This window comes from Aspergillus versicolor (genome assembly GCF_001890125.1).
Source record: "Aspergillus versicolor CBS 583.65 unplaced genomic scaffold ASPVEscaffold_7, whole genome shotgun sequence".
NCBI classification, from domain to species: Eukaryota; Fungi; Ascomycota; class Eurotiomycetes; order Eurotiales; family Aspergillaceae; genus Aspergillus; species Aspergillus versicolor.
Genome location: NW_024467530.1, coordinates 1 through 14,055, shown reverse-complemented (window position 1 = coordinate 14,055; position 14,055 = coordinate 1). Strand labels below are relative to the sequence as shown.

The 14,055-nt window shown below is 52.4% G+C and overlaps 8 protein-coding genes across 8 annotated transcripts; 5 read left to right on the top strand and 3 right to left on the bottom strand.

The window, feature by feature from the left end:
- Positions 1-29: 29 nt before the first annotated feature.
- On the top strand, positions 30-1,652 carry ASPVEDRAFT_85271 (NADH:flavin oxidoreductase/NADH oxidase family protein; the record flags this gene model as incomplete). The annotated part of the gene is made up of 7 exons (XM_040817670.1): positions 30-98; positions 156-261; positions 324-734; positions 787-806; positions 881-1,117; positions 1,184-1,537; positions 1,593-1,652. The coding sequence occupies 7 exons, from the start codon at positions 30-32 to the stop codon at positions 1,650-1,652; spliced, it is 1,257 nt and encodes a 418-aa protein (XP_040669609.1).
- Positions 1,526-4,189, top strand: ASPVEDRAFT_762429 (uncharacterized protein). Its single transcript, XM_040816332.1, has 12 exons — positions 1,526-1,537; positions 1,593-1,974; positions 2,020-2,164; positions 2,210-2,350; positions 2,396-2,460; positions 2,508-2,553; positions 2,601-3,043; positions 3,093-3,183; positions 3,229-3,534; positions 3,588-3,684; positions 3,734-3,860; positions 3,910-4,189. The coding sequence occupies exons 2-12, from the start codon at positions 1,912-1,914 to the stop codon at positions 4,060-4,062; spliced, it is 1,677 nt and encodes a 558-aa protein (XP_040669608.1). The 5' UTR covers positions 1,526-1,537; positions 1,593-1,911; the 3' UTR covers positions 4,063-4,189.
- Positions 4,190-4,315: 126 nt separating this feature from the next.
- On the bottom strand, positions 4,316-6,140 carry ASPVEDRAFT_85269 (uncharacterized protein; the record flags this gene model as incomplete). Its single annotated transcript, XM_040817669.1, has 4 exons — positions 4,316-5,371; positions 5,436-5,505; positions 5,557-5,802; positions 5,869-6,140. The coding sequence occupies 4 exons, from the start codon at positions 6,138-6,140 to the stop codon at positions 4,316-4,318; spliced, it is 1,644 nt and encodes a 547-aa protein (XP_040669607.1).
- On the top strand, positions 5,809-6,964 carry ASPVEDRAFT_762278 (uncharacterized protein). The gene has a single exon (XM_040816329.1). The coding sequence runs from the start codon at positions 6,270-6,272 to the stop codon at positions 6,867-6,869; it is 600 nt and encodes a 199-aa protein (XP_040669606.1). The 5' UTR covers positions 5,809-6,269; the 3' UTR covers positions 6,870-6,964.
- An 861-nt stretch (positions 6,965-7,825) lies between these two features.
- ASPVEDRAFT_43347 (uncharacterized protein) lies at positions 7,826-8,875 on the bottom strand. The gene has a single exon (XM_040812798.1). It carries the CDS (start codon positions 8,785-8,787, stop codon positions 8,059-8,061), a length of 729 nt encoding a protein of 242 aa, XP_040669605.1. The 5' UTR covers positions 8,788-8,875; the 3' UTR covers positions 7,826-8,058.
- An 843-nt stretch (positions 8,876-9,718) lies between these two features.
- Positions 9,719-10,142, top strand: ASPVEDRAFT_54161 (uncharacterized protein; the record flags this gene model as incomplete). The annotated part of the gene is made up of 3 exons (XM_040814892.1): positions 9,719-9,765; positions 9,817-9,874; positions 9,930-10,142. 3 exons carry the CDS (start codon positions 9,719-9,721, stop codon positions 10,140-10,142), a joined length of 318 nt encoding a protein of 105 aa, XP_040669604.1.
- A 409-nt stretch (positions 10,143-10,551) lies between these two features.
- Positions 10,552-12,246, top strand: ASPVEDRAFT_762283 (uncharacterized protein). Its single transcript, XM_040816330.1, has one exon. It carries the CDS (start codon positions 10,784-10,786, stop codon positions 11,969-11,971), a length of 1,188 nt encoding a protein of 395 aa, XP_040669603.1. The 5' UTR covers positions 10,552-10,783; the 3' UTR covers positions 11,972-12,246.
- Positions 12,247-12,288: 42 nt separating this feature from the next.
- ASPVEDRAFT_30332 (uncharacterized protein) lies at positions 12,289-13,748 on the bottom strand (the record flags this gene model as incomplete). The annotated part of the gene is made up of 3 exons (XM_040810349.1): positions 12,289-12,730; positions 12,804-13,160; positions 13,186-13,748. The coding sequence occupies 3 exons, from the start codon at positions 13,746-13,748 to the stop codon at positions 12,289-12,291; spliced, it is 1,362 nt and encodes a 453-aa protein (XP_040669602.1).
- Positions 13,749-14,055: the final 307 nt, after the last annotated feature.

The following is a 14,055-nucleotide window of genomic DNA, read 5'->3' as shown; positions in this document are numbered from 1 at the left end:
GAACCCCAACGCAACAAGAAGGCTTCGTTATGGGACCAGGTATCAACGAGCCCCTCAGGCTACCATGCGGTTTGCTGCTACCCAATCGCCTGGTCAAGGTAGGTCGGGGATACGACCACGATTCAGGTCACGGACGGCAATTGACCGTTCTCTAGGCTGCTATGGCTGAAGGCCTGGCAGATACCGGTTATTTACCAGGCCCTAAGATATTGCAGGCCTACGGTGAATGGGCCAAGGGCGGATGGGGAGCTCTTCTCACAGGTAACGATACTTATTCAATGACTGCCGGCGTGGGTTCCGCATTGGTTCTGATGATACGGCAGGAAATGTACAGGTTGATGTCCGTAACCTAGGTAGTTATGGCGACCTAGCTACTCGCGAGTATGGAGAAGATGAGCATCGGGTATTGCAGACGTGGAGGCAATATGCAGATGCCTGTCAGCATCACGGCACGCCCGCAATGGCTCAGATATGCCACCCCGGCCGTCAGTCCCCGAGAGGTGCAGGTGAAAGGGGCATATTTGGGAAGACGATTGCGCCAAGTGAAATTTCGCTTCATATCGGGAATGGACTGGCTGCAACACTTATCAGGAAACTCGTTTTTGGGGTGCCAACTGCTATGTCCTATGCCGATATTGATCATGTCATCGCGCAGTTTGTCAATTGTGCCCGCACGCTGGCCGACTGTGGCTTCTCCGGCATCGAGATTCACGCAGCTCACGGTTATCTTCTATGTAAGCGTGCCTTTTCTTCGTCCTGTGTAACCCTTACTGAGATTCGACGCAGCGCAGTTTCTCTCCCCACGAGTGAGTACTAAGTACCCCCTCGTACCCGCCGGATATAGCCACTATTTCGCTAATGTCGGGTGACACAACCGCAGAGCAACGTTCGCGAGGATGACTATGGGGGGAGCGCTGAACGGCGAGCGCGTATTGTTGTTGAGATCATACGTCAGATTCGAGGCGCAGTCCCCGATAGTTTTTGCGTTGGCATCAAGCTGAACTCGGCCGATCACAACGCATCTGATTTTGAAGACACCATGACTCAAATTCGTCTGTTTGCGGATGCAGGTGTAGACTTCCTTGAACTGTCTGGCGGGACCTATGAAGACCCAACGGTACGGAATTTCGACACCTGACCAGTAGATGGTATATCAAGACACTGATAATGGTTACGTGTCCAGATGATGGGTCGTGGGCTCAAAGAGGAATCGGGAGACGCTAAAAGCCAAGGCACGGAGTCTCGTGAGGCTTTCTTCATAGATTTCGCACGCGAAACGAGAAAGAGGCTTCCTCAGCTTGTTCTTCTACTCACCGGGGGGTTTCGGACTCGCAAGGGAATCGAGGCGGCGTTGAAAAGTGGCGTATGTGATCTCGTTGGCATTGGCCGTCCAGCGGTTCTGCGTCCTGACTTTCCACGGCTGGTAATGGACGACGTATACAGCGATCAGGAGGCGAAGGTGGTATTTAGGAAAGTGCCAGTCCCGTTTCTGGCACGGCTGCTGCAAATCCGCATACTGGGTGGCGGCGCGGAGACGGTAAGTCTGATCATATTTCTTGGGCAAGGTGCAATATTAACATGGCATAATATAGCAATACTTCCAGAGCCAGATTCACCGGATAGCAGCTGGTCTGGCAACATATGCACCATAGCCCCGTCGTTTGGTTAGAGGCAGCAACACGATATTCAGCGGGTTACTTATCATATACCATTATACATCTCTATATACTTTATTGTTTGATAACGGGGAAACTCCGACTGTTCGTCGGACGGACGATCTCCGGTGGCAAGCGAGGTTACAGTCACTTCCCCGCATAATGTCGATCGTTGAGAATAAAGGATCGGGGAGAAGACACTTATTTAAGACATTTTTAAGAATAAAGGAAACAGGGGGTGTATTACTGCTGCGCCATGGCTCCCAACGCAGGCTTCGGCCTGGTGATGCAGAATCCGTATCTATGCGGCGTGGCTTCGGTATATTACCTTGTATATATATAAAAAAGATACTAACACGGTCAGTTCTCGACCCTCGGTGGTCTGTTGTTCGGCTACGACCAAGGAGTCATCAGCGGCGTCATCACCATGGAGTCGTTTGCAGCTCTGTTCCCTCGAGTCTTCTCTGACAGCGGATTTAAAGGCTGGTTTGTATCCACGCTTCTCTTGGGTAAGTCGAGGCTATCTGGGTTCTGGCTCAAGCTGACCTGTCCAGCTGCATGGCTTGGCTCCCTGATCAACGGACCTGTGGCCGACCGGTTGGGTCGAAAGCTGTCCATTAACCTGGCAGTTGTTGTGTTTATCATTGGGTCTGCTATCCAGTGCGGCGCAGTGAACATCCCGATGCTGTTCGTTAGTAGGTGCTATTAACTGCGACTCTGGACTGGGGCTGATTGTTTAGGCCGGGCGATTGCTGGGCTGGCAGTCGGTATGCTGACCATGGTGGTGCCACTGTACATCTCCGAAGTATGTCTTTATTCTAGCATGCTGTCTTCTCTGCTAACAGGGTACAGGTTTCCATCCCTGAAATCCGTGGGGGCCTTGTTGTGGTCCAGCAATGTTTGTGGCCATATCTCTATCTACCCATGCTCTCGCTAACTGTCCAGTGTCGGTGACCATCGGTATCCTGATCAGCTACTGGATCGATTATGGCACCAACTACATCGGTGGCTCGCGATGCGCCCCAGATCGTCCTTACACTGGGGGCACGACAGCCAAACCCGCCTTCGACCCATACAACGATGTCCCAGCAGGCGGGTGCACCGGCCAGTCCGAAGCTTCGTGGCGTCTCCCATTAGCCATCCAAATTGTCCCTGCCTTGGTCCTTGGTGTTGGCATGCTCTTCTTTCCAGATTCCCCTCGCTGGCTGCTGATGAAGGAGCGCGACGATGAGGCCCTCTCGGCCCTCTCGCGACTCCGTCGACAACCCCGCGACAGTCTCCCTCTGCAGAACGAGTACCTGGAGATCCGGGCGTCGATCATGCTTGAAAATACCTTTGCTCGGGACAGATTCCCTAATGTATCCGGGGTTAAACTCCATGCTGCTCAGGTATGTCTGTTCCTTGCTCTGAGAAATGTGATACTGACTGATATGCCAGTATATGTCGTTGGTCACAACGTGGGCACACTTCAAACGGCTGGCTATTGGATGTTGCGTGATGTTCTTCCAGCAGTTCATGGGCTGCAATGGTACGTATCCCTAACACAGATGTATCGCAGTATTAATTTGAGCAGCGATGATCTACTATGCGCCCACGATATTCGGCCAACTTGGCCTCGACGGCAACACCACCTCGCTCCTTGCCACCGGTGTCTACGGCATCGTCAACTGTCTCAGCACCCTGCCAGCTCTTCTCTTCATTGACAAGGTTGGTCGGCGGGTTTTACTAATGGCCGGTGCTACCGGGACCTGCATTTCTCTGGTCATCGTAGGTGGCATCCTGGGGGGTTACGGCGCCAGTCTGGTGGATAACAAGTCGGCTGGCTGGGCCGGCATCGCCTTCATTTATATCTACGACATCAACTTTTCGTACTCCTTTGGTAAGTTTCTGACCCTATTGGCAGTGGTACCCCAGGCTGATGTAAGTATAAAGCCCCTATCGGGTGGGTTCTTCCTTCTGAGATCTTCAACCTGTCAATTCGGTCCAAAGCGATATCCATCACCACGTCAGCCACCTGGATGTGCAACTTGTGAGTCTCCTTGTTTCTGACAATTCGCTCTATTCCTAACAAACTGCAGCATCATCGGCCTTGTCACACCAGATATGCTCGACTCCATCTCTTGGGGGACCTACATCTTCTTCGCAGCCTTTTGCCTCCTGGCCCTGGCGTTTACATTCTTCTGTATTCCGGAGACCCGCGGCAAGGTATGAACTCTATTCTATTATTCTGCTAAACAATCTGACCGGATTTCAGACTCTTGAAGATATGGACCTCATCTTTGGAGATACGGCGGCGCACGAGGAGAAGCAGCGTATCAAGCATATTGAGGCAGAGCTGCGAGGGGTGCCTATTGAAGTTGATGAGGGGTTGAAACCAGTTGAGCAGCATACCGAGGTTGTGGATTGAACCTATACGTCCCAGGGTTTTTACTGCTTCTACGGGGGTGATGCCGTTCAGAAGTATTATACGTGGGAGGGGCCTTTCTATATTCCATATGTCCAGTTGTGATGTAAAACAAACACCAATATCGAATCAGGGTATATCCTACTGAGGCAACCATGCTACTTGTCTATTACATTAGAGAGCCCGCGAAGAAGCCAGGAATGGCATGAATTCGGCCGTCATTGGAAGTCATATCCTAGACTGCATTTAACATACACTAAGCCGTCTCGTTGTGGGAGACAGCAGGGCCAGCACTGGTCTTCTCGTTGCGATACAGCTCCTCCTGCTCGCGATCGTACTCCTCGGCGAACTTGCGTCCGTACAGACCGATCTTGTACCAGGGCAGCGTGAACATCTTGTCGATAGTCTCGAGGCTGCGACCGGCTGCTTCGGGCACAAATAACCAAACCCAGACAGCACCAAGAATGGAAACGACACCAAAGAAGTAAAAGGTTCCATGAGGGCCAAGGCCACCATCGACGAGCAGCATCTCTGGCAGGGCACGGTTGACGGCGTACTGGCAGATAAAGTGCATGGCCATCGTGATGGATGAGCAGATACCACGGATGCGAAGAGGAAACAGCTCGGAGGACAGCAGATACTGACCGCTGTTCCATCCAAGGGCCCACCCTACGCCAGAGAGATAGATGAAGGCGATGGCGGCGGTTGAGGCCCGGCTTTGCGTCTCGTTGGGCACAAAGTCGGGGTTGTTTGCAATGGGGATGATGTTGAGGAAGATGGCAATGTAGAACATGGCAACAGTCTGCAGTGCAATACCGATGATAAGGGCACGTTTACGACCGGCCATATCGATCAGGAAGAGCGCGCAAATGAGAGCGGCGACCAGCTTAACGACCCCAAAGACGACGGTAGAGAAAAGCGACTGCTCCTGGCCGGTGATACCCACCAGCGTGAACAGGTCGGGGGCGTAGACAGTGATGGCAGAGCCACCGGACCAGCAAGCCATGTTCTGGGCCAGATTCGTGAGGAACAGCCGATAGGAGTTTTGCTTGATGGCGAAGATCTCTTTGAACAAGCCCATCCAGCCCATGCCAGCAGTGGCTTCCATCTCCTCCTGGAAGGAAACATCCATTTCAGATATCTCGTTAAGGACATATGGGTGGTCGGCGGGCAGGCCACGGAACTTGCACAGAACTTCCAGGGCCTTCTCACGCCGGCCTCGCTTGATATAGTAACGAGGGGACTCGAGCTGCAGGAAGGTGAGGAGCAGGGTGATTCCGGCGAACATGAGGTGCAGCGACGTGGGGACAGCCTAGACAAGGGAATATATTAGAAACCGGCTAACAAATTAAAGCATCGGAATGGTAGTGACATACCCAACGGTTGAAAGTGTCTGCCATGTGAAGCTCAGCGCCCCAGTTGGCAAAGTACGCAAGCATAATACCACTGCGCCATATTAGCACCGCAAGCGGAAAAGCAGAACTGGAAGCAACTCACAGGTATACAGCACCAGTGAACATACACGTGCAGAGACCTCGAATGGGGGCAGGGGAAATTTCAGAGAGATAGATGGGCCCGACGACACAGGTCTGCCCTATCCCAAGACCAGCAACGAAGCGACCCGCGTAGACGGCGCCCATGTTGCCGTTGTTCCCAATAAAGATGCCAATACCGATGATCCAGAGACAGCAGAGCTGGCGAGTCGCCCAGACACGGCCAATACGATCGCAGACTAGAAAGGCGCTGTGATACAGGCATGGTCAGCAAACGCTGGGGTGGAGAAAATAATAGAGTGCTTTGAAGACTTACAATAGAGCACCGGCGACGCTTCCCAGCTGGACCATGGATGAAATGGTGCCCTTGACGCTGGCAAGCGCACCCTCGTCGAGGTCATCAATGCCGAGTGACTGCTTGAAAGCGTGCGAGTTGAAGACGCCGGTGATGAGACCCTCATCGACACCACGGGCGGCACCGAGCAGACCAAAGGCAAAGACGGCGAACCAGAGCTTGAAATTGAGGGTCTCCTTGGGCAGTCCGCCCGTGTTGAACTTGAAAACGTTGATAGCAGAGCCCCCAGCCATGGCGAATGCTGTTCCTTGCTGTGTAAGAGGGTAGACCAGCAGGCATGGCGGGGTCTTTTATAGCCCCAGAACCATGTGTCTGGCAGCAACAAAGAAGCACCGATAGCCGGCCAAAGGGTCTTGTGAGATATGTGCCTCATGCTGCTGTTCTCAGCTTGGTATTATCTCCGGCACGCCGTCATTCGCCATCAACGCAGTCGAGCCAAAGCAGACCCCACGCCAAGTAGCCCAAGCATCCCCATCTCCAGGCTGGGGCGAATCAGGGTCTGCCCCGAGCCAGATGGCGCTCCCCAGGGTCTCAGACCCCGCGGAGAAGGATCGCAAATCCCTTCTCCAATTCCAGCCGGACAACTTCCGAGAGCGCCTCAATCGTTGGCTGACGCGGAGAAACATCGGGACTGGCAGTGGAAGGGGGAGTTATCAAGAAGCACCGAAAGAAGACAGCAGACCAGACAATATGCAGCTGGGCCAAACCGCCAGGAAGGACAGCTCATGCCACAGAAATACCGAACGCCTGCCGTCGAGTGGTTAACTGGAAGAAAGGGACAAGCTCTCTCAGCCCGCCTTCGCAGGACTTGGCTCGCTCTGACTGCCCCGATGGTCGCACTCGGCATTGTTGAATCTCGAGCAAGGGATTCGGCTTGCTCTGTGGCACAGCCACACCCCAGGTCAACTGTTTCCAAAGCATGGTTCACACGTGGTGTCCCAACGACGCAGTTTGCGGTGTAGAATGCAGGTATGGAACCCTCCATCGGGACTTCTCGCGCAACGAGACACTCCGCCCATTTTCGTGCCCCAGAAATACAGCTATCCTGCGTTCTTCCAGCTCCGTGATTTGCACGCGCTGGGTGTTCTCCAACACTGAGCAGGGTTGCATGTGGAGCCTCTTTGAACACAGTGGCAACCCGCTCGGTCTGGATCAATGGCTGCTGTCCAGGGCAGTCCGTCTTGGCCAGGCCAGCACAATCCCTTGCGTAACAGGAATCCCTCGACTCCTTGGCAACGGGCGTCGATTGGGTGCGTCGAGCTGCTCCCAATACGCCAAGTGCCAAGTGCTTGACGGGATCAGAGATCGCGGCTTGGCCCCAGCGGTGCCATGGGCGCCACGGCAGTGGTAATAAAGCTTCTGCTCGCGCTTTGTCTCCTGGTGATGTGCATCGGAAACATTCGGGACGGGATGCTTGGTATGCGCTCCAGCGTTTCAATCTCAAGCATTAGGAGGCCACCAAATAATTGTCAACCCACAGATGACTGGTTCTTGAAACCTCTGCATGCTGTGCTGTTTGAACTGGATACCAGGCAGCTGCCCAATACCGCGTGATGCGAGTAGATTTATATATTCCTAATCATCGACAGGTATATATATAAATCACCACCATCCGTAATCATCTACCTAGACCGGACAGTCGGTTGGCCGATCATGAACAAGGTAGCCATTTCCAAGTGGCCTCAATGGTGGTGACAGCCCAAATTATCGTTACTGTGGACTGGCATGTTTGTTTCTGATATTATCTGGCGTTTCGGGGCCGAAGGTTATCCTCTTGCCCATCTCGTCGGCTATATTATTATCGGTACTCGATTTACATGGTAACCAGGCGATGTGGGACATTCTATATATGTCTTCGTCGGCTGAGGAAACAGTTTCGACATTGAACGAGTTATTCAGACAACATACTAGGTTAATATAACAAACTCTGGGTTTGCCGCTTGCTATGTTCCATTAGCATCTGCTTGCAGAATGACCCTTGAATAATCTAGACCCACAACACAACACTAAACAGAACCAATATCTTGCGATGAGCCAAATCCACACTACGGAAAACACAGAAACCATGGACTTGTCACGCCAACAGATCAAGCATGCATGACACTTTCGTACTGGCCTACCTAGGCTTCCTTCACGTGCGGTCAAAAGGGTTTATTTCAGCTCCCCATCCCCGACACAGCGCTTGAGAGGATAGGAGTCACCCAAACAGGTGGTAACAACGCCCTTCACCCAGGACAAGGAGTTCTGGCCGTAGGAATAGGTATCATGTGTGAAAGAGTCCGCCTGGTAGTACTCATACTGCCCATTTCCGGGCTGTCCGTTGAAGACATATCCCTTTTTGCGAAGGGTCAATGGGTTGCTCACGATAGCGCCCCATCTGTTCTTCGGAATTGTCATGGTAACCGTGCCGGTGAGAGTTGCAGTCTCGGTATGCCCAACATCGATACTGTAGCCGACTTGAAGGAATTTCTCAATGGTTGCCTGGAACGAGGTCCCAACAGTGATACTGTTGGCGACCATCTGGCCTTGTGCCATAGCGACGGTGGCTTCGGCCTCGTTGGCGTGGACTATGGTGGACATCGAGATGTCCCAGCCGAGGAATTCTTCGTCAGGAAGGGGAATGATAAACTGGGCACCATCGCGCTTGTTCAAACGGCGTGAAGGAGCCAAATGTTCATCTCCGGTGTTAATGAACTTCGGGAGAGAATCGGTAGTGGGGGGCGAGAGAGAGACTCTAGGTAAGTGGGCGCCCAGGTCTCTCTTATCGACGGTCTTTGATGTACCATCGTGCAGGAGGAGAATGGCTTTGTCCGAGGGCAGTGCACTACCAAGTGCGCCACCGGAACAGAGAGAAGCAAGTACGAAAAGGGCCGCCTTCATGCTGCTGGTTTTGACAAGGCTTTTGAAAAGCGAACGGATGTAAGGATAGAGGTGGAGAGGAAGTGATATTTTGAGATGAGGTCGGGAACGAGAGGCGGCTTTATCTAGCTATATCAACACCGTACTACTGGAGAAACTGTCCGCCGTTGGACCGGTGTATGACCAGGGGTGGTTCAACATACTCAGGCATTGTCAAAACCGACCCAGCTGGTTGTTGAACGCCCATGTCAGTCGCTGAAGGATCGGCCTGTTTCACCTTGACAAAACTCCGAAGAGTCTCCGTGAGTCTATACCCAGGGTGGCGGAGGAGGAGGAGGCCATAGTGGAGATGCATGACGATAGCTTAATACATTTAACTTCCGGCTAGAGTTGTCAAGGATAAACGTCTCGTAGATCATCACCGGTGGACCCGTCAACTGAAACCATTCAACGGTCTAAATGCGCATTAATATGACCCTTGACTGGTAGTGGCGGATGCTGCGGATCTGAAGAAGTGCGGTCCACGAGGTTCTTGAAACAGAAGAACTCCATCACAGCCACGCAGATTGTTCATTGGTGTTGCTGGCGAACCCCCCCCCCCCCCCCCGGTACCTGAATATATGCCACTGTTATTTATCCATATTTTGGACCCTGAAGGCTGACGAAAGCCCTGCATATCCACCTTGTAATTAGGGAAAGGACTGAGACACGTCCCACTTGGAGCTGCGTTCCTGGACGAGAGAAGTAATAACCAGGGTCAGACGGAGTACACTCGGAGAATCCTTCAAGCCCTTGTCTGGGATTGTCTCACTCGAATAAATCGCATGAGTGTGACTTGGATTCCTGGTGTACAAGTTGGATACAAAATTAACCTATTTCCAAGACGAAAGCCCTCAAAATTACAACCACCGTCCCAGTCTTCAACACATACATTGAGAATTGCCCCTTCGTCATGAAGCTCACATCTTCTTCACTCATCATCGCTGCTCTTGCTGCAGGGTGAGCTATTGTGTCGACTGATCCGTCGAGAGAAGTGTTAACTGGCCACAGTGTCATCGCAGACCTCCATACTCAAGGTGTTTGTATTGACACCCCTGGCGAGGGAGTGGTGGGTAGCCCTATATAGAATGCTCCAGGAAAGCACGCGATTGACGTTTTAATAGGAGGTTTACAACAGAGCCACAACGGAGAAGGCCTGCGAGGCTTATAAAAACCGAAACACTGGTAACGAACAATGGGACCAGTGCCCCGATTGTACAATACTCAACGAGAAGGATCTGCTCTACTATTGCGAGTCTAAAGAGGGCCATATCGGAGGAGACGAATTGAACTATTACTGTACACAAAACGGCGCGGGAGACAGTGTTGCATGGTAGGAATAGCGGGTGTTGCGAGATTCCCATCCCTTGCATGGCTCCTTGCATTGCCTTGGTGGTGAGAGTGGGTTGGACGTGCTTTTTCCCTTGGCCACGTACCCGTGATGGAAGGGAGTGATGGATTGTTTGGATTTCAGCGTCGGTGTACTTTAGTGGCCGTTGGATACAATAAGCCATGGTAGATATTACTGGTCTCCTGCCAAGCGTCGTGCTGTTTTGATGGTTTTCAGCTGCTGCTAGAGCTTTTCCTCCAACCCCATCCAGCTCGATGAATGAATCAAAGCCGAGGCTCGTCTCATTTGGCCTTCAGTGACAAATAGAGGTGCAGAATCTGCCCGGAATTCTGGTCAGGGTCACCGAAGCCGAGTGATGCAGCCAATAATCAGGAACTCCTTCTCCTTGAGATCAACATTCACCAAGCAGATCAATAGTTCGGATGATCATCCCAGGACGACAGGCACGAAGGAAAAGCTGGCTTGAGCCAACCCTCTCTGGGCCAATTAAATCCCACTATCGTGTCAGTGCGAGATGCGGCGGGCTGAAAAAAGGCACGCGTGCTCGAGAGAGCTGGTTGAAATAGGAGCTCCGCTGCCTGTCTGCAGCATCGTCAAGCAAGAATCACTGGAGCATCGACTTTCAACATGCTGTCTCACGCTCTCAAGTCGCTCGTGGCTATACTGGCCTTGGGCACTGCTGTCACATCAGCAGCCAGCTCCCAGGCGATCATGAGCCGTCGTGTCACCGAGTATTTGATGCCGGTCACTGCTCAAACGCATGAACCTGCACGCGTGCCGAACACAAACTTCGTGCTGTTGACCCAGATGTCAAGCAGTGAGCTTGTCAAAATCGAGCTCGATGCAACCACCGAGGAGCCCATCGCGTACCAGTCATTTCCCATGGGCAAGAACAGCAGCTCGATGCTTCATGGTGCCTGGCCGTCCGCGAAATACCCCGGTCTAATGTGGCTGTCCCTCCAAGGCGACAACAAGCTGATCCTCGTCGACCCTGGCAAGGACCTTGAGACTGCGCCGCAGATCAAACACACCATCAACATCCCCAAGCCCGGCAAGGGTCCTCACTGCGTGTTTGAGATTGGGAACCGTGTCTGGGCCGGCCTCAAGGAAGCCTCTACGCAAACCGGCCAGTACTATGCCTTCTCTGCCGATCTCCGCAACTCCTCCGACTACAAGCTATACCAGTCTCTCAACAGCCCTGTTTTCATCAGAGAGGAGCCCACCACCGGCCTGATCTACGTGACACAAGACAACGACTCGTCCATCATGCGCATCGATCTCACCACCGATGAGACAACACAGATGCCAATCCCCCCCCGCGTCGGCAACAACGCTGTTGGCATGATGTCTGCCACTGGCCCCCTCAGTGGTGTCTGGTTCACTCTTGCTGGGAACGCGACCGGCGGTACCGGCACCTTCGGCCACATCGGTGCGGATGGCAAGATGAAATTCTTCTCCCTTCGACACAAGGTTCTCGGCGGCAATGCTGGCCTGCTCCATGTCGCGGATGCCTCGACATCGGACGAGCCAGCACTGTGGCTCCTGTCCACCTCACTGCTCAGCACCGACTCGCCCGATGCCCTAATCCGCGTCACCTTCGACCAATCCGTTTCCACTATCAAGGGCGAGGAGTATATCTCACTACCAACACAGAATGCCAAGACCCACCGGGTGCTCGTCTTGGACTCATCTGTTTTAGTTTCGGAGCTTAACACTTTCGCCCTCGCCCAGCTCAAGTACGACAACACCGTTGCAGGGCAGTGGCTGCCATCTAAGGTTGTCGGCGACACCAAGGTTTACGATGAGGCAGGCTAAATGGCGAGACCTTTTTACCGAGAGAGATTAGACATATATATATCTATAATTGTACTGGTGTTGATTGAGGCCAACTATAGTTCACAATGTAGACTATCTTCGGGGGTGTGCATTCTTTCTCAAATAGGGCAGCCATCGAGGCAGAAATAGAGTATACTAAAATACTACTATGCATTGGTGACGTCCCGAGATTGCCCAGGCATGGTGTGGGCACTGGTCGCAACTCATTGAAGAGCCCATGAGGAAACGATACCTTCGCGAGCAGCTGGCCTCTCTGTAGCGCTGGCCCGGGCATTCCATCCAGTCGAGAATCGAAATTAAACCTTCACCCAAAGTTCCCGTTTCTGGAACATCCTAACAGCAACAAAAAACACCAACCCGACAGCCACAACGACCGCCGAAAACACTTGCATGTAGCGATAATCCTCCGCATCGGCAGTCTCCTCCCCGCCGCCCTGAATAAGCGCGCCACTAATCGGATTCCCCGTAAGACAAGCAAAGCTCGCGACAAAGTACGTCATGCCAACGCGCACGCCGATTTCTCTTATATCAGAGATCTGAGCAATGCACGCGGGGAGCAGCGAGATGAATGACCCTGAGCCCCAGCCGTAGAGTATTGCGAAAGCGATTGTTGTGCCGGATGTGTTTATGAACCAGAGCGCGAAGATAAATATTACGATGCTTGCGACGTTGATGATTATTGTGTTGAAGAAGCCGTATTTGTCTGCTATTAGGCCGCATAGGATGCGCGCGAGGACGCTGTACTCGGGTATCAATAGTTAGCATGGTTCTTTTGCTCGGAATTGTGCTATCCGGAGAAAAAAAAACCCACCTCGAGGCGTTTAGAATAACAAGTTGATAGTTTGATAGGTTTGTTGACATGCCAAGGCTTTCGGCGTAAACAACGATATAGTTGATTGGGATAAAGACTCCCCAGAAGACGAAGAAAGCAGCTAGGGCGAGCAAAACAAATTTCAGCTCGGTGAATGGGTTAATGAATGTTCTGAAGGAGACCGGCGTTGGTTTATGATGGAGATTTGAGGTCGTCACTAAGCTGGCAAAGGCGAGGAGGATAAGGAAAGTCAGAGCGAGCGCGCGTATTGTCCATCCAAAGCTTAAGCCATCTGCAATGAGGTTGTTGAACATAATTCTGCGAGCAGTATGCGCCATTAGAGAGTGAAGTGGGTTTCTAGGTGTTGAGTAGAAAGACCTACGGCTGAATGACACCACCCAAAGAGGAGCCGCTCGCGACGATACCGATAGCCAAAGCCCTTCTCACCTTGAAATAGGTACTGACAGCGTTCATTCCCGAGTAGAACAGAGAACACGCCCCAATACCCGACAGGATACTCTGCGAAAGGAAGATCTGGTAATATTCATCGCTGAGGCTGAGAAAGACGAGTCCAAGAATATGAGCAGTTGCGCCTACGATAACGGCGAAACGGGGCCCATAGTCGTCAAAAATCTTGCCGAAGACCGGAGCGAGAACTATAAGCATGAAGACATTGGCTGACGGGATCCAAGACACTGACGACGAGGAGTAGGAAGAAAGTTGGTTCTGGGAATAGTAGGCCTGAAAGACCCCAATGCTGCTTGTCCAGCCGAAGGAGGCGAAGTTGCAACACCAGGCCCCAGCGACCGTCAACCATGCTCTGCGTCCGCCATCAGGATATGTGTGCACTAGAGGCTCGTTGGATAGCTGCAGTGCGTCTGGTCGAACGTCAACTGGTGGCGAAGGGCTGGGGTCGGTCTCGCGGTCTTCTGGGAACTTTTCCATTGTGTCTGATGCTAGTCAAAACGGGCGATAGTCATGAATCTGGCTGATGGAAATGAGCAGCCAGGATCCTTAAATGATGCCCACGTCCAAATATTTTGCGTGTCATTGCTGGATCAGGCTTTTGTCGTTGCCGTGATGGGTCGGCAAGGGGTAGGGGAACAATAGTACTGGTCGTGATGCTTGATAAGCAGCAGCACTTCATCAGGATGTCGGCGGTTAGGGTTAGGGTTAGGGTTAGGGTTAGGGTTAGGGTTAGGGTTAGGGTTAGGGTTAGGGTTAGGGTTAGGGTTAGGGTTAGGGTTAGGGT

What these genes read in the sequence shown, in the direction of transcription:
- ASPVEDRAFT_762278 (XM_040816329.1), top strand. Translation starts at nt 6,270, where the DNA reads ATGTGCCTCATGCTGCTGTTCTCAGCTTGGTATTATCTCCGGCACGCC.
- ASPVEDRAFT_762429 (XM_040816332.1), top strand. Translation starts at nt 1,912, where the DNA reads ATGGCTCCCAACGCAGGCTTCGGCCTGGTGATGCAGAATCCGTATCTA. An exon ending in GCCACCTGGATGTGCAACTT is followed by an intron (nt 3,685 to 3,733) that starts GTGAGTCTCCTT and finishes AACAAACTGCAG; the next exon opens with CATCATCGGCCTTGTCACAC. An exon ending in TTCCGGAGACCCGCGGCAAG is followed by an intron (nt 3,861 to 3,909) that starts GTATGAACTCTA and finishes ACCGGATTTCAG; the next exon opens with ACTCTTGAAGATATGGACCT.
- ASPVEDRAFT_43347 (XM_040812798.1), bottom strand. Translation starts at nt 8,787, where the DNA reads ATGAAGGCGGCCCTTTTCGTACTTGCTTCTCTCTGTTCCGGTGGCGCA.
- ASPVEDRAFT_762283 (XM_040816330.1), top strand. Translation starts at nt 10,784, where the DNA reads ATGCTGTCTCACGCTCTCAAGTCGCTCGTGGCTATACTGGCCTTGGGC.